The following is a 26905-nucleotide window of genomic DNA, read 5'->3' as shown; positions in this document are numbered from 1 at the left end:
CTCTCTCCCTCTTGCTCTTCTTCCCCCTTAAGTCCCTTTCACCCCCCACCCCCCCTAATCTCTCATATTACTTCCCCTCCCCCTTCTTGTCCAGGCCTTGAAACATTGTAGAGGCTTTGCCACCCTCCCCTTCCACGGCTCCTTCCCCGCAATCCCCCATCCCAAACAAAACAGGGAATTCTGCATGTCCATCTACCCACAATGCTATGCAGGTGTCAAGTCCCTGATCTCTCCTCATTTGCAGGCTCACAGGTGGGGCACTGACCCTATACAGAAAAGTCGCAGCCTGCCATGTGGAACCCTGTTTTAATGATACCATCATGAGTGAGTACGACAAGGAATGCACAACAAAAGGAGAGACGGGGAGAGGTTGGTCAATTTGAGCAGGATTTTTTCAGCACCCTTTGAGAGGATGGCTATGTTCAGTTAAGAGAGGAGCTGGAGAGGAACACAGCAAAACAAAGACCCCTCCTCTGTGGAAGACTTTTCTTAAAATACTGATCTGCAAATTCTTATCAGATCCACAACTTAGTTGCCGTATAGATGATAAAATTGGGATATATTTACAAACACTGACCATACAAGGTTTCAAATACAGGATGTACAAATGAGGGGCTTACTAACAATTCCAGATGTTCCATGATGGATCTATGGGTCTAATGAGCTGGACAAGTAACTATTAAATGTTAGACAAAGATATTCTGAATAACTCCAGCATTTTAAACATCCAACATAATCTTTTCAACATTACCAGAAGCTCTATCAGTATTTGTAATGTCCTTGGACATCAACATGTATCCCATCCCCAATGAACCCCAAGACCAAAAATGTTCCATGTAATTAATATGTCCCAAAGGGGAACACTCGTTAATTTCCCATCACCATACCTTAATGTAGCAATGCGGGACTGGTGGGCCAACCCGACCAACAGAAATATCATCCCATTCTGAAAAGGTTGCTCCAGCACAAGTTTCAGTGAGACCATAACCCTGTCCAATGGGTGCCCTGCAAAAAAAAGAGTAAAACTTCCATGAAGATAAAAGGATACTTTTACTAGGATTTTGAAAACATGCTAGAATTCTATTTAGACAGCTTCCAAAAAACTAGCATAACTGGCGCAACAGGCAACTGTAATAACATGCCTCGCAGTGGTAACCTCAAAATGACAGTCTAGAATGAAAAGGTCATACTATTAAATGGAGTGTACGCATTTCTTGTGAAGCTTTGCTTTTTATTACAGATTTTGGCAAGCATTGTGACACTTGTAAAGAAGGATCCATGCACAATTGACCTGGCATGCGAAGATGGTTTCTGAGATTAAAATATTTCTAATCATAAATTATTCCACTTGTCAACCCCAAAATATCTAATTTATTTGCTAGATTATATTGCTTGTCTGTCCCCATGGCTTCCACAAGATCTGTCAAAGAGATTTAAAGACTTGGCCTTCATAGAGAGATACAGGAGAGCATTCCATGAAACTCTTCAAGTTTTTGTGCATGTTGGAGCCTAATGCTCACTTGTCACTGAAAGACAAAAATGCATGGAGCTATGCTATTTCCGTCGGGGGAAAAGTCTACATATGCAATGGGATGGTCAATTTTACGTACAAAGCCTGTAGGCTGATAAGAGCCCTCCCACAATCCTCACAGTGCCAAAAGAGGAAAAGCATACCCTGACCAGTAAAGAAAATGCATTATGTGGGCACAAGGCTATTATAATTATACAGCTCATAAACTTTTAGGTATCTTATGCCATCTCTGAAAATTCATTCTGACAGCAGAGCGCTTTGTGACATTTACGATAACTATAATTAATATTGTTACTATTTATTTGATAGGACATGTACATTGTGATCGCTGATTTCATTTCGAGGATCCTCATCTAGATTATATCTGTACGCTTTCTTGGCCTTCAAAATTGAATGAGCCCTGAACAATTGTCAATGAGCCCTGAGCAAGATGATAATTTTGTCATAATCAATGCAGCCATCCTCTCTTTATCATAATCAATTGCACTATCTATAATTTTGTAGCTACATCTTGAAGCAGCCAACCGTTACATGAGTGGAATTGTGCGTTGGGAATCGCTCATGTTTTGATTCCACTATTCTTGATGCTGAATGGGCATTTACGATATCACATTTTGGAGATCTAGCTTGCAACAGAAACAGTAGAGGTTGAGTAAGTTGTGCATGCTACTACTCATTTCCTACATAGAGGTTGAGTAAGCTCATAGTAGGGGCTGTGGTTTGGATTGGCCTACAAACGGGAGACTCCATGATAGAGATCCTGGTTGTCGATGGCAAGCATCGCCCCTCTTTCTAGGGTTAGCTTATAGAGAGCCCCCTAGCTGTAGACTCTTGGATTGTTGGAGGAGACTTCAACAATCTAGAGTTTGAGAAGAAGTAGGGTGAAGCCTCCTCCTCAGCCATGCCGTCTACCGAGCGAAGTACTTGGGAGCATTTCATTTTGCAACCAGTGGCCATGACCCCTAGAGGGAGGTGTAGATCTCCACGCTCCCCAGTAGTCTTTGCTACTGCTTTGGTTAGCATCACATTCATGGTTTACTAGAGAAATTTGACAGATTTTGTGGGGGGCTGAGCGATGCACAGAGGGGGAGCCATAGGTCTTTTGGCAGCAACAACAATGTCAGATCACTCCACAAATAGGATGCACCGAGAGCAGCCCCGTCATGGACTCCGAGAGAGGGGGTCCGCATTTTGTTACAAGAGGAAGAGGTGCAGCAGGCTGTAGCAGCAATGTAACAGCAGCCAGCCACCCCCCCCCCCCCCCCCCTCTTCCCTTCCCCACTATTATGGTTGAGCCGTTTAGGTAGCATATGTGACTCAAAGGAGCAATGAGGATGTAACGAAGGGGTAGGGGCAGATTTGGAGAAAGGGGAAATAGGAGAGCAGAAGGGAGAGAGAGATAGGGGGAGAAGAGAGGAGAAGGGGTACGAGAGAAGGAGGGAGAGAAATGAGGTAGGAAGAAGAGAGAGAGAGAGAGAGAGAGAGAGAGAGAGAGGGTGGGTGTAGGCAGCAGGTAGCAGGAAGGAGAAGGGAGAGTAGATAGGATTAGATGTCACATCAAAATGTGTACAATGAGGGGCGGATGGGGACTTATATAGTCCCTCCACATTTCCCACCTAAAAGGCCTCTAAAGGGCCTCTAAAATAGCCCTTTTTCCCCTTCATTACAGCCATCCCTTCCCCTAGACTTTTTCCCTCAAAATTTTACATCCTGGCTGTCCAAAAAGCAAGTGCAGCAAACGGCAACTACTAATTCAGCCTAGTAGGAGATTGGGGTAGTCCTGGACAATGCGTTCTGGCTGCCATGAGTTCTCATCCTCAAGGAGTCCCTGCCACTTGATGAGATACTCTATGTAGACCTTGTTTCGGAGCACATGGTCTCTGAAACCCATGATGCGCTCTGGGACATAGAGGATGTGACCCTCCTCATCCATAGGTGGTAGCTTAGGAAGAACTTGGACATGCGGCTTCAGCAAGGACACATGGAAAACATTATGAATCTTAGAGATACTAGGTACTCCAACTCATATCCCACCTCTCCAACTTTGCGGATGATCTTACAAGGACTGTAATACCTGTGAGCAAGCTTCATGTTGGTGTTACGTTTCAGCGAGGCATAACGGTTCTTATGGAGGCGTAAATGCACATAATCACCTCCTTCAAAAGAAGGATGTCTCTTGCGTTCATCTGCATATTCTTCTTAGCCAATTGCACGCCAATTGCACTAGGGCATCCATTCTTTCCAAGTCACTTCTTGCCTGCTGATTTTTCACAAGCATGTCTGAAATAAAAGGCGGCATCCCAACCTCGCATCCATACATTGCTTCAAAAGGGACCTCTGTCACTAACAATTTCCTAAGGAAATCCATGATGCTTGAAAACATGCTTGAAAACATGCTCAATAAATTGCCAAGCAACCTATGATGCTGAATACCGGATCTTAGTGGGTATGAAGTGAGCCTGTTTTGTCATTCTACCACATGAATTTTGCATCTTTCTATTGATCCAAGCAGCTCTTATTTTTTGAATGATGTCAGCAATGTAGGAACTCTGTAGCCTATCCTCATCTAGTTGTAATAGTTGTTGGAGTCTAAAATTGATTGATTCTTCTGGGGAAAGTCTGTATTACACAGCCACTCTTAGGCTTCCTGCAACAAATTCCATTGGAACTACAGCTTCACAACCAGTCTGAATGGTGTCCAGACCTGTTGCTACCTTGTAGGCTGTTCCTAGTTCCCATGAGACTGAATCTAACTTTTGATCCCAATCTGTAGGATTGTCAGCCACAGCCTCCTCAATATTTTCTTCATGATTTTGTTTGTACTTTCAGCTTGACCATTCCCTTGCGGCTAGTAAGATGTTGATTTCTTATGGAGCATCATATGTAGTTTTATAACCTTCCTGATTGTCTTGTTGATGAAGTGTATGCCCCTGTCTGACACAATCTCAATAGGAACACCAAATCTTGTGATAATATTATGGTATAGAAACCATGCAACAGTTCTTGCTTTGTTCTCCTTGAGGGCCATTGCCTCTACCCACTTTGTGCAATAATTAGTTGCATCTAGGATGTATTAGTTTCCTGTGTATTTTGCTGCTGGCTTGATGGGACCTACAAAATCTAGCACCCATTCTTGAAATGGGCCCAATGCAAGGATGGGTTGATGTGGCGTTCTGTCAACATCAAGTGGCCTATCATCTCTTTGGCATGTCAAACAAGATTTTGCATAATTATGAGCATCTTTTAGCACTGTTGCTTTGTTGTCCTTGAGGTTCTATATAGAGGGAGGGCCAATGCTATTGTGTAGATCAGTTGAGTGCTCCTCAATTGATGGACGGGGCTTGGACCCCGTCCGGGACTCTGACCATCTACATGGCAGAGCATAGGTGGTGTATCGAAGGTCCTCTGGACCGGCTCAGGTGGTATGGGACACTTGGGTTAGATACGGGCCTACGGATAAGTCGAGTTGTAGCCCACGTGCTCGAGGATGGTCGGGAGGATCGAGGCGCCTGTGCTATGATTTTGGTTGGATTGAGGATGAGATTCTAGGTCAATGATAGGGTCATGTCATTTGGTATCAAAGCCGCCCTTTCATGAAAAGTAAAGAGGTGAAGTAGTACCACAGTTTTCCAAGTACGGTTCTCATAGCTGCCTAGGATTTTCCATATTCTCTTCTGTTCAAGACGAACATATGGGGTTGGCACTTGCGCTGGTAACTAGTGAAATCGTTGGATTTCTTTGACAAGTTGGGATTCCGCTGTGGTTTGCCTTTAGAGAAGGAATTTGACGCTGGATTATTGTATGAGAATTCGGAATCGTTGCTCAGCTAGTTGTTTGAGGAAGAAACCTAACGTAGCAGATTTGATGAGGTTGATGGTTGATGCGATTGCATGAGCACTTGGTACGCTCTTGCAATGGGGATGATAAAAGGGGAGGATTAGGCCGTATAGGATTGGAAAAGTCAGATGCGATTATCCGGGGCTGGATTGGGCTTATGAATTGGGACGAAGGAGTAATTCGCTGCTGATTGTTGCGGGCTGCAATGCTTTTCTGACCATCTACCACAGCATAGCTTTGATTTCCTTGTTTGGACTAAACGCAAGAATTGGGTAAGAAAAGCAACGCTTTCCAACAATAACTGCACGGTGTAAATCTCATCCAAACGCCCTGTTTTGATCGTCTCTATTTGATGTGCCCGGAGCGCCTTCCTCCTTTGAGGTATTAGCGCAACAGCATGGACATGCGTGGGCTACGTGGACTGCTGCGTAGGAGACGGGGGATGTGAGCCTGGCGTTTAGGGGACCGCGGCCTTTGAGATCATCGCTCAATGCTTCACTTTTTTTTTTTTTTGGCCAAGAATAGAAAAGCAACGCTGTTTTTGGCAGCATGCTTTTGGAAAAGTGTGAATGAGCTTTTCCTAAAAGCCCTTCTGTTTTTTGATTCAAAGCATTAGGCTTTTGGGATTCTCACCTTTATAAGTCTCCCACCCTTGCTCTGTTTACCCCGATTTCCCCTTCACCCTCTTCATTATTATTCCTCATTCGTTGCTCTTCACACCTAGTTCGCTCTTCCTATGGAAGGCCATCAAAGCAATCAAGCTCCATCGCTAGACGATTTCTTTATTGAGATGGAGGACGAGGCCACATGGAAGATTATTCCTCGTAGACCTCATGACCTGCTACGAGAGATGGATTCCTTGATGGATGAACTCTGGGCAGCTCTTCACTACTATAAAACCCCTCAATACCAGAAATATATTGAAGAAGGCTCGTGATGTTCTAAATGTAAATAGCTTGTTTTAGAGTCTTTATACCGCTTCCGAGTTATTGAGAAGCGATGAAGAGGTTGAAATCCTCAGTTTTCACCGACACCCAATTATTTTTGGCTCGACTGGATCTTTTGAACCACTCTTGGTTCAAGAGGCTCCCCAATTTTGTATGAATTGTAAACTGTCTTGTTTTTAAATTGACCAGCTTTTGGTTAATTTGGTTTTAATTTGTAACTAGTGGCATTTATAATTTGATGGGTTTTTGTTAAATTATGCTTTTCTTGCATATATCTTGAAGTTTTTAGATATATGGTACATTGATGGTGCCTGAGTATTTGTTACATCTTAAACTGGACTTAACTAAGACAATTGGATCTCCCTTTTCCGAATCTTGGTGCATAGATTCCTGTTTGGTTTCTACTTTAAGTTTTAATCTCGATGTGATAGTGAGTTATGACGTTTCTTCGAGTTACCGTTTGGACATATGAAGGTTCTTATTGATTAGACCAGGATAAGTCTTTGTTCGATACCTTCTTTGAATCATGTCCAAAGGCGGGGTCATTCTGATTCTCACTGATAGTCAAGATTCAAGAGTTGTTAGGGATGCTACCTGCTTGTTTTCTTCTTTGACCTATTGGTTGGGGTATTGTAACACAAGGGGGTGATATAATCACATTAAGAAAAGGATTGAGAAAGGATTTGCCACCCTGACTCAATCTGGAATCATCTGAGTTGAAGAGGGATTGGCTACCCTGATTCACTCATATTGTCCACTGAGGTTTTTATTTGCAATATACTTTGGTGGTATGGGACACTAAGGTATGTTACATTTAAGATTCTCTTATGTGGTGGTATAATCCAGCGTGAAACCATACCCAAGGACCTCTAGGGTGAAGTATAAGTAGGCTGAATTGGATTGGGGGCAACGTGATTAGATTTTTTACGAGGGCTGACTAAGATTCTTTACCCTGAGAGAAGCCATGTATTTTTTGGGTTCAACCCTGGAGCTCCATAGTCTAGACTCAATCTCAGGGAGGGTTACCACATCTCTTCTGATGACGGTCTGTCAGTACCTTGTTTGGAACTTGATGTTCCTAGATAAAAGATCCTAAGAACTGGATGATCCTGTGATCGGAGTGGTTTATTGTGCACAAGTTTATACAAGATATTTGATAGTGGATCTTGTTTTAAGAGATTTCCGATTGTATGTTTCCGTAGTCTTTGGATCACATAGGATGTTATTCCTATGATGGTTGACTATATACATATCTAGAATAGTACCAATGGAGTAGGAGCTGTTTCTTTCCACCATCCGAAGTACAACAAAATGAAACTTACTCCCCATATGCTGATTTCTTGGCCTCTGAGAATGCCAAGTGGCTGTATCCTTCTCTAATCAGCCATTCTTACCTGGAAGGGTGCTGAGGTACTGCATTGGAGCAGAAATTCTTGAACGATTCTTCAAACAAAATGTTTACTCCATATCCTCCATCAATAAGTACATTAGGAATTCTTTGTCTCTTATATTCCACATCAATTGTGGGTACTCTATAATCCACTTTTTCCACAGTTGAGATGTAGATTTCTGCAGCTTCTTCTTCATCCTCCTCGAGCGTTCCTTTTGGTGCCCAAGGTAATTTGTACTTTTGAGTGTAGTAGTTCTTTGAAGAAAGCATCAGGCCAACCATGACGTTTTGCCTTGTGAGCATTGTCTCTTTTCAAGACCATAGTGTTGTCATGCATGTCAGACATATCCTCTTGCAAATCCTTTGCTCGTTGTCTACTATTGCTGCCCTCAGCCTTTTGATTACCCTCCGAATTGGTTCCAACAGGACTCTGAATCTCTACCTTAGGAACATCTGTTTTAGTTGGCTGAGTGTGCCTTTCTTGTTCTTCATCAGTTGGATGCTCTGCTGTCCTCTTGTGGCTTGGCATTTGTGAATCTCTATCATCTTTTGCATGAATGGGACTCTCATTGATTCTTGATAACACCTTCGGCAGCTTGAAGTCAGACAATTGTGTTTTTTGAATCGGATCTGCTTTTGATTTTCCCTTCTTGTGTATCTCAGTTTCCTTTGCTTATTTTGCTGCTTTGATCTACAGAATTTGCTCCAAGGCTTTGTTTCTAATCTCTTCTTGTTCAGCCCAATCAATTCTCTCATTGATTCTTGATAACACCTTCGGCAGCTTGAAGTCGGACAATTGTGTTTTTGGAATCGGATCTGCTTTGGATTTTCCCTTCTTGTGTATCTCAGTGTCCTTTGCTTATTTTGCTGCTTTGATCTACAGAATTTGCTCCAAGGCTTTGTTTCTAATCTCTTCTTGTTCAGCCCAATCAATTGGCTTAATTGCATTCTTGGGAGATTCCATTGTACTGCACAATTGGAATGCCTCTTTCCTCCCTATGCTTACACCATAGTTCACATTGTGGACCTTGTCTGTGAACATCCACACCACAATAAGTACAAGCTTGATTCATGTTGGGTCTTTGTTGAGCTACCCAATTCTGGTCGTTCTATCTTCTTGGTGCAATATTATTGAGCCTTTGTTGCATTTGTCCTCCCACTCCAATCTGATTGACTGCAGGTGATGGCACTGCATTGTTTGCTACTTGAATGTGATGGGGTACCCGCCCTCTCAAGTTTGGGTTGTACCAACACTTCTCTTTGTCATGATTGTCTTTACCACTGTACTCACAAGAAATCTTGTCCTTGTTTGGTGACAACCTCAGATTCTACAATTGCTCTTTTATCATTTGTTCCAATCTAGAGTCTCCTTTTGAGCTCTTGTTCTCTTTCTTTTTGTTCTTTGCCTTATCCTTGGCCTTTGACTTCTTGTCTTTTTTCCTCTTTTTGCTTTTGCTAGATTCTTTGTTATCAGAATCTTCATCAAAGCTATCTGACTCTGAGTCTTCACTGTCCTCATCCTCGGCATTGGAATCAGTTTCTATGTCTGAATCTGTGTCAAAGTCATGGGCTTTTTTCTTCTTTCCTCTCTTTGATTTTTTTTTGGATCCAAATCTCCTCTCAGATCTTTGGGCTGCTTCCACTAAGTTGTTAAAGTCGTCTGTTCATGCCAACTAATCTCTTACTACTACTGCAGTCTTCAATTGTTTGTTCAGTCCTTTGCAAAAGTAGTCACTACGTTGCTCTTGAACTTTTGTGCATAGTCCTCCACCAATAGGTCTTTCTGCTTCATATTTGAAGCTTCTTAAGCACTGCTTCTGGAGTCTTTTCTTTTCTGAATCTACTCAAGAATGAGTTTTTCAAGGCATCATAATCTGCAAAATGTGTAAGACCATACTGCATAAACCAACTCATTGCCTTACCCTCAAAGGTAGCTACAAATTGTTCTTTCTTCACTGCATTAGGTAGTGCCCCAAATCCGCTAGTAATCGAACGGGTCTCAAATTGCCCAACATGGCTGTCTGGGTCTCATCCTTTCTTCCCATCAAATTTTGCTGCTTTGACTAATGGGTTCTGCATTCTGAAAGATGGTGAATCCTTTTTGGTTGAAATGGCAAGGGATTGAAGTTCAGTTGTCTTTGAGCAACAATGTATAAGCCTACAGCTAAATGCGTGCCGAATGTAGTTTGAGGAAAGTTTCAGTAGGTGTTGAAGCACTCAACACTCCAAGCTCATTTGTTGCTTCTTGGATTTCAAGCTGTGAACTAAATTTGTTGATGAACTTTCTCCACTTGGTATGTAGTCAGGATCCTCAAAGATGCTATCACCATCTGGATCTGTCTTACTTTCAGCTTCATCTCTTGCTCTAGTTCTTGTGAAGTATAGTAAGCCAACTCAGTTTGGTGACTGCGGTTTCTCAATTTCGGGTTTGCACAAATCCTGTGCTGGCATGACCAATTTTATAGGATTGTGGTGCCCCTAGGGATCTAGTTTTTGCATTGAACCGTTAGGTCCTACCACACCAAGAAGTACAACGTGAGGCTCAGAGGCCTTCTACAACCATAAAGGAGACCCAAAGATGGATGAGGCCCTGGATTTGCTCGAGTGACAAAGGATCGTGGTGGTGGGCCGCTTGGGCAAGGATTGGAACATTGACACAAGTCCAGTCACGCCGCGCAAGTGGAGTCTCAGTGGCATCTTTGGTTATGCGAGGGCCAACGGCCTCTTCACAACGTGCAGTCAAATCCAACAGAGTGGGTTTGGCCTTCAAGAGTAGGGCACTCAAAAAGGGTTTTGGAGATGCCCATCTTCTCATCCACGACATGCATGGATTATCATCTTTAGCTAGAGGTAACAGGCTAGACTCCCTCAAAAGAATGGCAATAGGTTGAGCAACAGTTGCCCAAGAGGTTATCTCCAAATCTGGGTCATGCGTATGGACCAGTCATAGGCCAAGAAAGATTATGTATTTCTTTTGGACGGTTGCCCACGAAGAATTATCCATTGATCCTTGGCTGGGGCAAGCACACGTGTGTTGATGGGAGGTGCCAACGCTACACGGATAGTAATATGGAGACGATCCCACATTGTTTTTGGAGCTTCTCTATAGCACAAAGGATTCGGCAAGGGGCGCTTTGAAACGTCGCACAGACAGAAAGGATGCAACAAGACCCAATGGGGTATGGTACATGGTTGCCGTAGGGAGTCACGCCTTCTTCATCAACCCGGCCTCACCAATTTGCAGAATCCAACGTCACAGGGTCTTTTGGATGGAGGCATGAGATGCGACGACTCCTTGGTAGTGTCATGCGTCATCGCCAGAGGATAGTTCATGGAAGACGATGTCCAGCATCACATCTGGATCGCCCGCTACCGTTCGATGATGGGAGGCCAACAAATCCCTCTAGCAACCACTTCGATGCCATCTAGCAATGCATTATCTACACCCTTCCTGCCATATGGAAGCGTGGGACATCAAGATCTTAGACGACTGCTGAGAGGTGGGCTTCTGCAGGCTGGGCCTGTAGGTGTCTACTACGTATTCTATTGAGCAAGGCATTCATGTTAGAGATACAATCTATACTTCTAGAGAGAATTAATTATAGTATTTGAATCCTAGACTTGGTAAGAGAAAATTGGGTAGACTGGAGAACATCAATCACCTTAAGGTTTTGGTGTTTTGATTGACTCGACCAATTTGTGAAAATCTTTGGTTAAGCGTGCTCAAGCGTGAAACAAAACTGGGATTGGTGACTTCCAAGGAAAGGGGAGGTATGGCAACCCCCATCTAGTTTCCAGTTTTCCATCTAGTATCAGAGCCATGGTTGTGAATTTTGGGAGCTATGACCTCAACCAAAGTGTGGTTTGTGAGGAAAATTGAAGATACAAAAAGGCTTCTGCAACAAGTTCTGCACAACCAATTAGTATCAGAGCCATGGTTGTGAATTTTGGGAGCTATGACCTCAACCAAAGTGTGGTTTGTGAGGAGTGTTGAAGATACAAAAAGGCTTCTGCAACAAGTTCTACACAACCAATTAATGATGGTCTGGTGAACAAGCAATACTCATTTTCCTGCACGGAATAATAGTTCAGCGCGTGGTTTACACCCCCTAGGCATTGATAGGCACCAAAAGATCCTCCTGAACTGCCCAAATTACTGGTCAAACCTGCTCACAAGCATGTGGTACTGAAATTTAACGGTTGACCAAGTGATGATTCTCCCTCTGGTAATACACTTGAAATCCCATACTACCACCCATATCAAATGCACATAAATCTGAGCAATCAAAGTAGCAACTCTCGTTCAAGAAAGGGTATCTCTGGATTAGCTAGAACGGAAGTAAAATCTGCCCACCAAAAGTCAAACGAGTGGTCAAAGTGTTGACCGTGCAGGGTTTTCTTTTGGGGGGTGGTGTGTGTGTGTGTGTGTGTGTGGAGGGGGGGGAGGCACACTAAACCTTACCTCAGAAGATCCGCTCTACTCGACGCTGATCACTTTCACCTTATACATTGGCATATCAAAATTAAAACAAGAAAACGTGTATGTATGCTGGCTCTCTTCCTTCACATCGATTGCCTTCGACACTTGCATCGCCCATGTAGCTGCTGCCTGCAACGCAGATCTACCAGTCACACGCAACCAGCAATCCCCTTCGTTTTGGCTAGAACCAACGCTGGTATCTCCTTGGCAGTGAACTGCATACCTTCCCCTTTTATCACAAGGTAATGTAGATTGACCCCTCCAATTCACCGTCGCTCAATTCACCGCTTCAATTCTACTCAGCTCAGCACCCTTCGTTTTCCAAACAAAACAGAAGAAACAAGAGCACACCATCAACGATGCGTCAGATTGCGCCCTTCCACAATCCCCTTCGCCAATCGCCCCACTAACGAGACGTTCTCATTGGTCCGACCAGTTCAGGCCGTCGCTTGATTCACCAACTCCTTCCTAATATATAACATGAAAGTTTCCATGGCTATGGCCCAATCCTGCAATTCATACAACACACCCTCTTCTACAACCTTGAAGATCTTCAACACGACGACGATTTACTCTACACCTCTTCCTATGTGACCCAAGCTTCCATGCTCACCGCACCAAAAATGACTAACAGTTTTCTTCTCAGCACAATATTGCATGCATGAATCAGAAGTAGGGGAGAAGGAAGGAGAGAAGCTCGGCCAAAATCTCTGCATTCCTTTGCATCATCACCTACCAAAAAAATGTCTCTTCCTATGAGACCCAAGCTTCCACACTCACCGCACCAAAAATGACGAACAGTTTTATTCTCAGCGCAATATTGCATGCATGAACCAGAAGTAGGGGTGAATGAAGGAGAGAAGCTGGGCCAAAATCTCTGCATTCCTTTGCATGATCACCTACCAAGAAAACGCCCACACATCGTTTTTTCTACCTTTGTACACTCCATCCCCTTCTCCCATCTTCTCCCTTCCTCTAAAACCCTCTTCCTGATCTTTCCTTTTTTCTCAGCTACCTTTACATCACACCTTCATTTTTAGACCACCTAACCACTCTACCCCCTTATGAAAACAAGATCTACCCCAACTCGGATTTAGTTACACATAACGCCCCCTAAACTCATCCAATTTTCCGGACTTTGATCACACCTCGAAGCACACAAAGCCCTCCCTCTTCCTCTGGACACCATAACAAAGAGGGAAAAACTACAAAAGCAAAAGCACCTTTTTCACACAAACTAAGATTTAGCATACTAAGCGATTGGTTACAATAAACAATTAGTTGTTTGAAAATGGTTATCACAAGTTCCACACAATGGCACGCACTGGAACAATGCTTGCAAGTAGTGATTAGATGGATGCATGTACATGAGGGCTGGAAGTGGTGGTAAGATTCCAAGGCCGCTACGTCAGTGGAGGTGAAGCTCACATGTAAGTGTACATCACGATGCAAGTCAAAGAAAGTGGGCTCCCACATCGAATGTGCCAGCACAAAAGCCAAGATTTTTTAATTCCCCCCTTGCATAGCGTTCTCAAGCATGTTCCTAGTCTTAGGGAACATATAGAGACTAGAACGCTTCCCATGCTTCCATTAGGCCATTCCCAAGGGTGTTGTCTTGCTTGCTTTGATGAAGATAAGAAAGTTTGGATGTAGGTTTGAAAGGATGCATCGAGAAGAATCTGTACCCATTCGAACAAATGGGATAAATTATTTTGGAGCTATACACATAATATTCCTTTTAAAAAAGCATATCCAGCATTTAAACAACTAAAGCATTGAATGAGAGCTTTTACCAAAGATTTTAAAATTCTTGCATACCCAAAGCAGATGTTGATAAATCGTTGTGTATCTGCGGAAAGTGGAGCTCCTCCAGACAGCATGCCACGAATAGAACCACCAAGAGCAGCACGGACCTTTTTAAAGACCAAAGCATCCCAGAACAGTTTTTCCAATCCCCATGCTCCAAATGGACTTCCGTCAATTGCAGCCAATCTTCGCTTATATGCCAGTTCAAACAGTTTCTTTGCCAAACCCCCCTTAGTGTCAACCTGGAAATTTCACACAGCGATGGCACAACATGATATTATATTCCTTTTTAAAGAATCTTCTTGTCTCCAATGCGATACAATTCATCAGCTCAAAAAAAGAGCTGGGCTAAAAATAGGAAAAAAAGATGATCAAGTCTTCCTTAGACCAACCATTTTCCTCACTCCATCACGAACACGATCAAGTATAGCTGGAACAGAGGCCATTAAGGTTGGCTTCAACTCTCGTGCATCACCTTTAGTACCCTTCTTGATCTTACTTGAAGTATCAGTCAAAGTTAAGGGTGAGCCATAACCAATTCTTGCACCTGCAGCAGAAAGAGTGCACTGAAATTTGTGGTTATCAGCAACAGTTTTTTTGGAAAATCAAAGGCTCAAAGGCAGGGCATTAGCACCTAGAACAGCAAGTAACAAGGATGTACCTCTGCAGCAAGCTCAAGAACGTGGGCAAGAGGCAGGTAAGCCATATACACATCCTGAACACCGAGGTTAGGTATCAAGCATGTTATTCCAGCTACAGTCGCTACCATATTGCCATGTGTCATCATTACACCCTGCGCCCAATGACAATATAGAGAATCATCAGCATGCAGATCATGACTTCGATGTTCTTTTTTCATGTTCTACTGTGGTGGCCGGGACTATATTCTGTGTAAGCTAGACTTATCTGAAGTATTTAAACATTTCTCAAGCCTGGCCGAACCCAGCACTTCAAACCAAAACTTGGCCTAGAACAGTAAAAGCCAAGGTGATTCATGTGATTAAATGCAAGAGGAAAGGAATTTGCCTAGAGCATGTTTACTGGTGATTGAGGCAGCATGGCTACTAGGTATATTTGGAATAGACCTTTGTGCTAAGAAATTGAGATACTAGTTCCGGCCACTAAGGGGTCTCTTGGTAAATCTAGGCATATTTTATTCAGACTCTACAGAGTAGGAGGGACAGATGCCTAGAGATGCCTATACGTTAAGAATGCCCTAGACCCATGATTTTCTCTGCACTGGGGCAGCGGGGACTGACTCCACACCCTTCCTAGCTAGATATTTGTTTTTCATAATTTTATTTTCTGGAATTGGTTTCTTTCCTGCTTAGGTCATATAATCACAAGGTGAGAGTTGAGCAATCAAGGCCAAGATTATCTTCAATATCTTTTCACCTTAGGTATAAAGGCCCTATAAATCTAGAGTTCATGCAAAGTAAGGTTTTGCTTCAACTCTGGCTAAGAGTGCTTCTTATAGAAAAGGATTGCTTGCTACAGCCAACCCTTCCTTAGCAGAATAAAGAAAGTCAACATCTCACAATGAAAACTTTGAATGCCAACTCACTTCGTGTGCTTATAGATGCACACTTCAGATAGAGAGAAAGTACACACAGATGTACAGCCAAACACACTCAAATATAGATGGGTAAATACGAGTACAAAATCCTAACAAATCTATACCAACACCTTCAGCAAACATGCCCAGAGGTAGGGCACCAAACTCAGGCACTGTTTGCTGATCCTTTTCTGTAGTAGACTCCCTAGATCACCTCGGGCCTCTGTCAGCTGCTCTAGGTGAGGTCTTTTGCAGTCCTGTAGAAAATATAATCAAGCTCTTCTACAGGATGTAGATCTGCCCTTTGTGTGCTCCTGGATGATCCAAGAGACCTGCAGACTGAACTGCTGTGAGAACCTCTTCTGCTGCACACAAGCAATCTCTTCTGCTCTCCAACAGGCTGCTGGTCTGCACCAAGAGGCTGAAATGCCCAGACAACTGACGAATGGGCCAGCATTGAGGCCCTTTTATAGGGCTGGAACTGCTGCTGACTGGCTTCACCTCACAGAATATATTGCACATCATTCATCCTAAACTGATAAATATGCTTTTTCCAATCAATGGCTGATTTCTTCTTGGAATGCCGTGACTTTCCCAGGGCTATATCTGCGTGAGCAAGCCTAGTCATTTCAAATTCTAGCTTCTCTACATAGTCTCGAATCTGAATCTCTAACCAGATAACCCTTTGGTCCCATACTTCATTAGACTTCCATCTATCATTCTCTCGCTCATGGCTCTAATACCAACAACTTATCAATCTCAGCAGTAGACAATTTTCATCTAATGGCTACCCACAAAATATAAGCCATACAAAAAGTGAGAACTAAAAGGGCCCACCGCCAATTTTTATACCTCTTCAGTTTCTATGGGTCAGGATGGTCCAAATATACAAAAACGAGAATTGATGGGGCTCCAAACTGCCCAATGGCATAAACCCTTTTTACAAAGACGGTCTACTTCAAGGTCCCTGCTCCTGACAGCTCAAGGGAATATATTTTTTAGAAGGCATTTAGCCAATGCCTAGCATGAAGGGCAGGCAGATGATGCACATGACAAAATTACTAAAACCATGATTCCTTTAGGTTAGCAATTTTAATAAAATATAAAGCATTACATAGAAGATAGAAACCTTCATAGATCTTCAAAAAAGGTCTAGTTACCTTAGGCATGCCTGTACTACCACTCGTATACATTATGACAGCTACATCTGTAGCTGCAGGCAAGTTGGCTTCAACAGGTGTCTCACGACCAAGGTCCTTTACTTTTGTGAATGATGCAATAGTCCAAGAAATGCTACTGGGAAATGACAATTCTGATGTGTCTTCAGTGTCTTCCATGTATACCACCCTTTTGACTGTATTCAGGTGTGTATTCATGTCAACAAGCTTCTTTAACTGCTTACGGTCGCAGATGACCGTTGAAACTTCAGTCTGCCAGAAAAGAGAGGGTAGAACTTCAAACAAAATCCCACAGTAGATCTTTTTATATATAAAAATAGAAACACTCTGCATAATTTGAAACGAGGAAAATACAGTACTCTGATAAAACCTTCAAAAAAGCTGAACCATTAGCTAACTTCATGAACAGCCATAAAACTCAACTTTTCATTCCATTATGTGACTTGCAATGAGGTAAAATGTTTCTTTCATACTTAATCAAAGTCTATTTCATGCGGGAAAAGAAAATTGATGTAAAAGAAATCAAACACGGCTCATGTGCATCTACGATACCTTGCAAGCTCCACAGAGTTCCTTTATTCTTTCTAAAAAGCAGATTTCACAAAATAAAAGGTTGTTTTTCCGTGAAAAGTAACCTTTTCTTCTTATTATATTGACCCTATTTACACAACCTTATATCAAACCAACCTAAAGAAGATGGCACAAAAAAGCAGAAATACATGGTTGCATGAATCTTGGCCAAGAAGACGAGAGCAAATGCTCATGTAGAGAGCTTCTGCCACAGCTTTGTGCACCTATTGTTTTTCCTCACAGGAGAGGGAAATCCGGATGGCTGACGGTGTGGAGGTGGGAGTCCCCCCTGGCCAGACAAAATAGTCACCTTTGATTCATGAATCCCCTTCTCAAACAAATAATCACCACCAAGCTAGCTTGGAGAAGAAAGGAGGAAGAAACTAGGAAGGCAAAGAAGGAAGAAGAGAGGAAAGAAAGGCTGGAGAGGGAAAGCTGAAGGGGGGAAGAGGAAAATGAGAGGTGGAAGGGAGAGCCTAGGGCCTTCAGGCACCTGAAATTTAGCCCACTTCTTGCATCCAATTTCCCTTGTCAAAAAATTTCCACCAACGGGTTGACCTCACCTACATGTTAATTCCAGACTGGTAGATGAGTTTTAGACTACAGACTCTAAGAATAATGCTAATTTGATAAGAAAAAATGGAGTTTCTGTACGCAGAAAGGAAGGTCCATCATTTTGGTTTAAAGAGGACACGCAAGCCAATGAAGGGTAGGCTTCAAAGTCCAGACAGGTAGATGCAGCCAGAAAGAGTATTGGAATCATTCGAGAGCACCGAATCCTACAAGTCAGCTTGCTTCTCAAAAAGTAAATCTTAAGGTTCATCCATCCAGAAAAGCCAAATTTGCAAAAAACATCAATGGACTTCCTGGGACTATCTCAACTTGACTTTTAAGTTTTTATGTCATTTGTAACCTTACCTCGTTTAAGGAATGAACAAGTGCTTCCTCACCCAATGATGCATACATTGTGACCACAACAAGATTTTGGCGGAAGCATCCCTGTAGAACAAGTGAATTAAATTTTGAGTACTTGCCAACATCGCAAGTGAAAATTTCTGAAAAAACATCCATTGAAGATGCCATCTATGCCAGTGCCTTTACCAAAAAATTCAAGAGGAAAGAAGTCTTGTATGGTGAAATGTAAAATGCTAATGAATATGGAAAAAGTAAAACAGATGTGAATGCGACAATGAATCCTGGAAAATCAAGCATACAATAATGTCCTGATACCTGCAAGGCAATAAGCCAGTCCGCCCTTGTTTCTGCAAATATAGCACATTTTTCTCCCTTTGGATGACCAATAGATACTAGCCCTGATGAAAAGTCGCATGCTTGCCTCAAGGCTTCCTCAAAAGAGATCCAAATGTAATTGCCGAGTGTTAATTTCAGAAAGGACCTTCCATCTTCGCTAGCCTCAGTTTCCTGTTTGATCAGTTGTCTGGTCCCAAGGCAAGGCTCAGATTTATGATTCTTGCATGCTTGTTCAAAAAGATTGGCAAGGGTTACTGCCCCTTCCCAGGGAGTTTCTACCAGCTTAAGAAAATTATGATTCCGCTTAGTAAGACCAGGCTCCCCTCCAACCTCTGTTGTTACGCCTCTTATTTTCATCTTCTTGCCACCCATTACTTTTGAAATACAAAACAGTAAGAGTGGAAAGAAAATGCCAACTGCGATGGAAATTATCCACTTCTTCAAGGGAAAATCATATGCAGAGCTGGAATATGAAGCACCAAGGGTGAGATCTGTGTCTTCCAGCTTGACAGGCTATGTTGTCCCAAATCCTACACTGCCAAATGTAAAACACTGTTGTCTTGATAATACTTCAGAAATCTCTCTCTCTCTCTCTCTCTCTCTCTCTCTCTCACCTGCCAAATCAAAACTGCTGTTGTCCTCAAAATACTTCATCCATCTCTCTCTCTCTCTCTCTCTCTCTCTCTCTCACATATATCAGCATTGGAGTCGACCTTGTGGTATCTATGTACGCTTCCACACTACAAGATTTCTCAATTTGTATCAGAACCATGTTCATTGGAAGGTGCCTCTACATTGAGGTTCAACACAGGCATACAAAATAAGGATTTGTCACCAAACTGGATCTTTGGATCAAGCAAGGTTGTGCTTGTATGAAGTAATCCTATAATCAAGCATGGTTCGCATTGATTTCCTCATTGGTTTTCCCCAATTATTTTTTTGTTTCCCTTGCACGTACATCGATGCTGCAACTGCAACACTCACTTCAATCTCTCAATTGGATAAAATTGTGAAAGTGTAGACAAAAGAAATCCCAAGTTACTTCAAAACCATGCCAACTGAGATCCCTTATCCAAGTTGTCAAGAGGTGGTAGCATCTCAGTGATTCTTGCCACACGTGAGATTCATTTTCAGATATACAGGATAAGACCATTCCGTAAAAACGGGTTATCCTTTTTGGCTGATTTTGCATAATCCAATTGGAAGAGATTGGCATAGGTTAGTGTTGTTACAAAACAGAGACGCTTGCTGTAGCCAACACTTCCACAGCAGAAGAATGTACAAAAAAGAAGCCCAGAAAACACACAGTTCTAAAATCAAAACTCACTCATTTCCGTTGTGCACACAAGAATATGTAAAGAGAGATACATACAGATCTTGAGCAATGACCAGTAGAGTTGAAACAATAAGCATGTATTGTAGATTGCTCCAAAGATAAACAAAACCTGATACAAAAGATGTGCTCAGTGTGGCACCATAAGGTACCGTCCAGATTGTGGACCCCTGGCACCTCAGGAGTGTCGTCTACCTCCTCCTCACACCTTCACGTCTGGGCATGTGTGCTCCTATGGAGGCTGCACAGATGCTGCACAAACAGGTCTCCTTGCTGCTCTACAAATCATCCAATGGTGAGACACTGTACACCTTCTCCTTGACCTCCCTGCTAGTCTGGATGCAGCCCAAGTGTGAGGCATAAAGTGAACTTAATTGCAGCCAAACATGAGGCACTGCATGGATGAATGGCCCCCTTCTAGGGCCTGTTTATAGGGCATTTATCCCTCTGACCTGGCCGACCTGCTGCAGACTGGCTAACCAGTCTGTCAGCTAACTAATGACTGGGCCAACACAGTCTGCTCCTCCTTAGATCAGCGGACCTGCACATATGCATCTTTTAAGGCCCTGCAACAGCACCTATTTCTGGCTTACCGCAGCCTATCTGCAGGCTTCTGGACCTGCAACAGCCCACGTGGACATTGATTCTGCTGCTGTACTGCCAACCAGTATAGCCCCCGACTGCTCCAGTCACAGTACCTGCTGTACAATGTGATGCTGCAGACCTGCGTGTTCTCCAGACAAGTGTACCTGATGCTGCCAACCAGGTATGGCTTCTGAATAGCCCTGTCAGTGCTGTCTTTCAGCCGTACAGGTTTCCCCACCACTTTCCTGTCCCCTGAAGACCCTGTTACAGCAGATCCACTTGCGGCCTACATGGCAGGCTGCCTGCACTCGATGATGTTGCAGTCTTCAGATCTGCCCAAGTAGGTATTCCGCAACTGTAAGAATGAACATTCAGCTATCGGTTTGACAGGCTGTATGATTTTGTTCTAGAACGTCCTCAAGTCGTGCATTAACCAAATGCACCACACAGTAGTAGCTCTGATCAAATTCCCAAAAGAGGATGGCCACATTAGCCACCTAGAAGGAAACATCTCCAGTTTAATTTCCCCTCCCAAGTCTGAAAGACCCACTCACTTTAACCCCTTTGATCTCCAAGTGAGGAAGGGAAAGTTGGCGGTCCTGATAAAGTAAGAGTGGCCATTGCTGGTATATTGACTGGGGAAAGACCTTGGGATAATGAAGGTTTGCGCCACAGCTTCTTTGGCTCATTGGTATCTTTGACACTTGTTGAGATTATGGGGTTCACTTCCCCCCCCTATTAGGCTTCAAATGAGGAGGAAATGGGGTAGATGAGGAGGTTATAGACCAGTGGTGCACCGAGCTGAGGCAGGAGGTGCTAGAGCAAATGAACAATCATATTCTCCAGCATTATGACTACCTGATATAGGCAGTGGAGAAATGAACAATCATATTCACCAGCATTATGACTACCTAGAAGTCATGGATTCTTTCATCATTGATACTAGTTTTTCTTTGGGCTCTAAGTATGCAACAGCATGGTGCAGTTTTTTTATGTGATTATGCTATCATTATGAAATGAAGAAGTAAGGGACCAAAAAACACAATTTCACGATTCCACATTTTAGGTAGTGTTTAAAGGATCTACTAAATCGTCTTGCTTGCCCCCCCCCCATTCACCTCTTGCCAATTCATTCAACACGGGGGCGGATTAGTAAAGGAAAGTAGCCAATCCCATCAAATCCTAATTTTCATTAGGATTTGAGTGAGAAGGATGCAGATGCTTTGGCCGTCATCAACAAGATGGTGCAGATTGAGGATTGCAAAAAATCCTGCAAGCAAAGAAGATGCGGACATATTGTAGATTGATGAGTTGCTTCTCATGAAGAGGATGAGTTTGTAGATTGGATGACTTTGGCAGAGTTTCACTGCACATACGCATGGAGACTAAGAGTCTGGCACAAGTGACAATGCTGCAAGTTTGACAACACTCTGGACCACAAGGTGTCTTAAGAAATCGAAGACCTAAGGTTTCCATGCTCGCATAGCAGGTCCAAACCAAAGAGATTCCCATTCTATTCAACAGCAATAGACTTCATTTGCCATCCATAGACTGTTTGGCCATGAGAATACAATGCCTTGTTCCATCTGTAGTTTGTCTATAGCCATAATTTAATCAAAATGGGCTCGTCATTGATTATAAGTAAATTCTAGTAATGGCAACCACGTTTCCATATGCGCTCAACATATCTTTAAGAGTTTGCTTGACTCTCTATATCTGACCATCTCAGGATGATTCCCACTACTCATTCAAGATCAGTTCTAATTGCATGAAGCACTACAGCCAAAAATGACTACTAAACCTCACATCCCCATCTTATAGTATGGATTTTGTGTAGACCAAATGCGTTACTTACAAACAAATCCTCTACTTGCAGAGCACTAGTTGATTCTTTGGTTGGAATGAAATGGGCCATCCCAGTTAGACAATGAACCATCACAAGAATGATATCATATCCCCCTTGTGTCCTCAACAGATAACTGCAAATGTTCTACCATCTACATGATGGTTTTTCCAACGGTAATAAAAGGCCACGTGGCTTCACCCACTGTTCCTTACTCAGTTTGCCTTTTACTCACTTGACACAAAAAACCATCTCAGATACTTTGCAGGCTCGTACGTCTTCCCACACTTGGGTGTCCCGCACAACGCTATCACTTGCACCAACATCTCAGAAGGGCATTGCCTATTATCAGATAACATGGAACTGCAGTGCAGATTTCACTTGCACAGTAAGAAACTCAAGGGAATGTGAACACTAAAAAAAATGTCAACGTCCTACAATGCTCAGGTATTCAGCAAGTACAAAGGTCGTTGCACCTCCCAAGGATAAAACGAGGTGATGTTTCCTAAAATCAAAAGAAGGGAAATCCTGGATATTGAAATAAGTCCAGCAGGATTCGTGTCCTCTACTAGCAACTGATATAATAAACAAGGCCTTGGCCACTTGTCTGTCCCCTCTTTTTTCATAAAACAGCCACAGGCACAGGCATCTTGGGAGTGGAAGTCGCTGCCAATCTCGATGCAGTCAGTCCTCACTTTGCAGAACATTGCTTGGGACTCACCTACTGTGACTTCTCTTCATGGTGACAGCTTCTTCCACAGGCAATCATTACTGTATGTACACATGACCACCGTGTCCAGATGCCTGTGATGGGATTTGTGCAAATCAGCATGAAAACCAAGGAAACATTAACAGATCACAAGCTTAAAGATTAAGTAAGAAAATGGGCCTTGTGAATTCCTCTATGCTGTCCTGTAAAGAAAAACCTGGGCTCAATTTTCCTATGCAACTGGGATCACTGAGTAGGAGAGCAACAGCCAAACACAGGCAAGAAACAAATCAGATTCTTGGAGCATGCTGTTAAAGCTCTTCTGGGAAAATTGGCTTGTAGCCAATTTCTGCACTATGAAGAGCGAGATTCCAAGGCAATTGCAAGACCCCATAACTTTTACTATGACTTGGAGCTTCATTATAGGCTGTCACAAAGCCAGAAGAGGCACTTCATAGCATATTTTAAACAATCTTCAGGATATGCGCAACACAAGCGTTGTCCAGCCGCCGCTAGGCGTTCCGCACAACAAGATTCCTTGAAACAGAAAACAATTAATGGCTTGTACTCAGTCTGCCAATCTTTGTTTCTTGAGTCATAGACAACGCCCTTCCAACACGGGCTTGTCAACTACACAGAGTCCAATGCCAGTTTAACATGGACTCGTGAACTACACTTTACCTACTTTGATCTAATCCACTCCAGTGCCCCTACAACATCGATGCAGTTTATCAGTCCAACGTGCGTAAGCTACACGTCCAGTGTTCCTCAAGTCCTACGACACTGTAACAGAGACTTGTCAACCAGACACTTAGCTACCTCATTCAGTCCAGTTCAGTGTAGCGACGACCTGCGCGCACAAATACACCTCAGACTTTAAGCATGCAACATGCTAATGCAAACCCCACCAACGCATTGCCCTCCCAGGCAGCAAGGTCGTAAGCAGAGATTCTGGATCTGCGATTTGTACAGAGCTCTGCACCATGTAGTGTTAGCGCAATCGTGCTCTACCCTATGGTACGTATAGGGGAAAAAGGACACGAAATTGAAATTTTTTATCTCACCTAATGTTGAAACAGAGATGAAAAGGCAAAGGGAAGGGGAAGGGGCTGAGCAGATAAGTAGGAATGATGGATTAAGCGTGGGAGATCTCACAGCAAACGACTGGGATGATGATGATAAGAGAAAGTGATAAAAAGTCTTCTCCTCGCGAAGAACATGCGCGTCCACACGTGTGCTTGCTTACACGTGGACAGTGACAGTGAGGCGGAGCAGACCGCGTACGAAGCGTCAACTTGCCAATCCCCACCTGCCACGTGCACCCTGCATTCCTTCTGGAGCCGCCCAGACTGCCGGTGGGATGATGCCACGTGGAGAGAGATTGGCTCGCCAAACGTCGAGATCCCGTGCTCAACACGTTGTCCCCACACTTTTGTTTTTGTTTTTTGGTGGTGAGGTGAATACACCACGCACTTTGAACACCTTTGCCCACGATCTCAACTTTTTAGCGGTAGCTTGAGTTTTCCCCAAGTTTGGCCTTATGGGTAATGGCACGTCATCTTCTCCAATGGTTTTATAGAATGCTCTCCGTTTAGGATATCTTATGGGCTTAGCACATGGGAAGAAATAGGATGGGAATGGGAAAAGGCGGTCCCAAGTCGTCCCATGCATATTTTTATCCTATTCCCATCCCACCATGTGCTAACAAAAAAAGAACTAGGGATGGGTTTAGGAGGAAGAGGACACATGCCATCATTTCATGTGTTTAAGAGGTGGGGACCTTGTGGGGACAAGGACACATGTCATCCTTCCATGTTTTTGAATACCTAAAAAAGGGGAACCCATTCTGGCTGCCAGGGTCTAGAGGCCATGGTCCAAGATAGGAGAAAAAGTGGCTACTCCCATTCTAAATCCATCCTAGACCACTTGGTGTAGGATGGGAGTAATGATGACAAATATATTCCCATCCTAAACCCATGCTAGCCCCATCCATGTGCTAAGGCCCTTAGCTATTGGGTGGTTTTCTTCTCATTTATAGATGCTTATGAGAAAGTGAAAAACTATGAAAAGCATTCATCTACAACATTTAGCGTCACAAACATTTAAAGGAAGCCCCTAATTCGCTTTCAAAATCAACCGTCACTAAGATCTTCCCTACAGGAAAGGCCAAAAAGGAGGGAAACAACAACTCTCCATATATAATTAGATAATATATAGTACTTTTTTGGCATATAACAATTGGATGTGAGTGTGATTGAGAAAAAGAAGAGTTCTCAACTAATGTCCTTGGTGCCTTGGTCAACAATAGGGACCCATCCCTCAAGATGTTCAACGTAGTTTTGCACCTACTTTGAAGATATTGATGATCAGGCTCGTGTGTTCAGGTTATATCCACATTATTTGTCTTATTGATTAAAGAAAATCTTGAAGATATTAATGATCAAGCCAGATGTCCGCTTATATCCACATTATCAGTGTTGTCATTATTATTAGTCTTGTCATCAAAAGAAAATCTTAGTTAAAGCTATTTCTAGTATTCTTTAAAGGTTTTGTTTTGCTTTGTTAGCTCTCTCTCTCTCTACCCTTGCTCTAAATCTCACATTGCCCGCCATTCCAATAAACTCTTACCACAAACTTTTAATAAACCATAAGATAGTGGCCACCACGAGCATCAATGCTCTATTGTTTAATACTCATGAATTACATTCCATGTATGGTTCATGGTCCAAGGGAAGTTGCTTTTTTATTTGATGTTGCCTTCATTCACACAAGAAAAGTAGATAGACCCTTATCAGCTCATCATGAGAATAGGACATCGTACTTATCTTCTTCAAATACGTGTTTTAAGTGCAAATAAGAGATCCACATTTCAAGTGTTTGAGATCCATAATTTCTAAAAGACCCACATTTCAAGTATAAACATTTCTATTAGAGATCCATCCTTTCTAAAGGCCCACATTTCAAATATAAAACGTTTCTATTTGAGATCGTGGGGTAGGTTTGGAGATCTAGTAACACAGACATGCAAAAACCTACCACTTGAGGTGATGCGTCCTACTAAAGCTCTTGTTTGATAGGTGATGCATATTGAAAAGTTCATTGCATGTGGATGCAAACTAAATTAACACATTGATGCTAGTGTTAAAATTCTACTGATCTTTTCAAATATGTGTTCCAAGTATAAAACTTTCCTATTTGACATAATACAACTTATCACATGAAATAGATGCACCAAACCAATCTAAGATCTAGCGCGGCTGCATATTGATAACTATTGTAAACTAAATCAATGAGACCCCATCTTTGATTATCATGCTTTCCTCTTCAAGTTATCTGTCTTTGTGAGCCCTCTCTTACATTATTCACTATATGCTGCATTATTCACTATATGCTACATGGATAAGAAAGCTAAAGAAGTCCCTCCGATTTGAAAAGAATTCAAAATTTAGTGGAAAAGAGTAGGAGTGGAGGAATGGAAAGGCAAAGGACGTTTGGGGGTGTTGTGGGGAGTGGGCGGGGAGGGGCTGTGCAAGTCTAGTGATTAATGACCACGTCCCTCTATTTATGGGGAGAAGGGCCCCCCTTCTCTTTCATTTGTGAGGATACAAATTCAAAATTATTTTACTCTACTTCTTTTTAAAACATTTTTATATAGCCTATTGCCTAATCGTAAGACCTCATGTGTAGGTGATGGAGGTCTTGAGTTCAAGTCCACTTTGCATGAATTTTAAAGCTATCCCTTTTTCTTAGCTTAAATGTGGTACTCCACCTTCACACCTAAGTTTTTTTTTTTTTTTTTGCACCTAAGTTATCATTGAATATATCGATTGAAAAATAAAGGCACTTTCAATTACAATTTGCCTTAGGTTAAGGTATATGTATGGAATAAT

The 26905-nt window shown here is 42.7% G+C and overlaps 1 protein-coding gene across 5 annotated transcripts in view; it reads right to left on the bottom strand.

Moving 5' to 3' along the window:
* Nucleotides 1-24193, bottom strand: part of LOC147904954 (long chain acyl-CoA synthetase 9, chloroplastic-like) — a 30836-nt gene extending 6643 nt beyond the window's left edge. Inside the window, exons 1-9 of one of the 5 annotated variants that reach the window (XM_087389186.1) lie at nt 24080-24186; nt 23028-23110; nt 18525-19080; nt 18213-18293; nt 16707-16976; nt 14653-14784; nt 14384-14557; nt 14004-14233; nt 888-1005 (exon numbers count right to left, since the gene is read on the bottom strand). In XM_087389186.1, the coding sequence (XP_087245312.1) occupies nt 888-1005; nt 14004-14233; nt 14384-14557; nt 14653-14784; nt 16707-16976; nt 18213-18293; nt 18525-18917 (1398 nt within the window). In that variant the 5' untranslated portion in view covers nt 18918-19080; nt 23028-23110; nt 24080-24186. Of the gene's footprint in view, nt 1-887; nt 1006-14003; nt 14234-14383; nt 14558-14652; nt 14785-16706; nt 16977-18212; nt 18294-18524; nt 19098-23027; nt 23111-23865; nt 24029-24079 lie in introns of those variants that run through there. The other 4 variants (XM_087389181.1, XM_087389199.1, XM_087389193.1 and 1 more) reach the window with 4 other exon arrangements.
* Between the last annotated feature and the right edge of the window lie 2712 nt (nt 24194-26905).

Source organism: Dipteris shenzhenensis, chromosome 2 (assembly GCF_047967505.1).
Source record: "Dipteris shenzhenensis isolate YYH24624 ecotype China chromosome 2, Dip_SZ_1.0, whole genome shotgun sequence".
Lineage (NCBI taxonomy): Eukaryota > Viridiplantae > Streptophyta > Polypodiopsida > Gleicheniales > Dipteridaceae > Dipteris > Dipteris shenzhenensis.
Note: the sequence above shows the minus strand (reverse complement) of the source record. Positions and strands in the feature narration are given on the sequence as shown.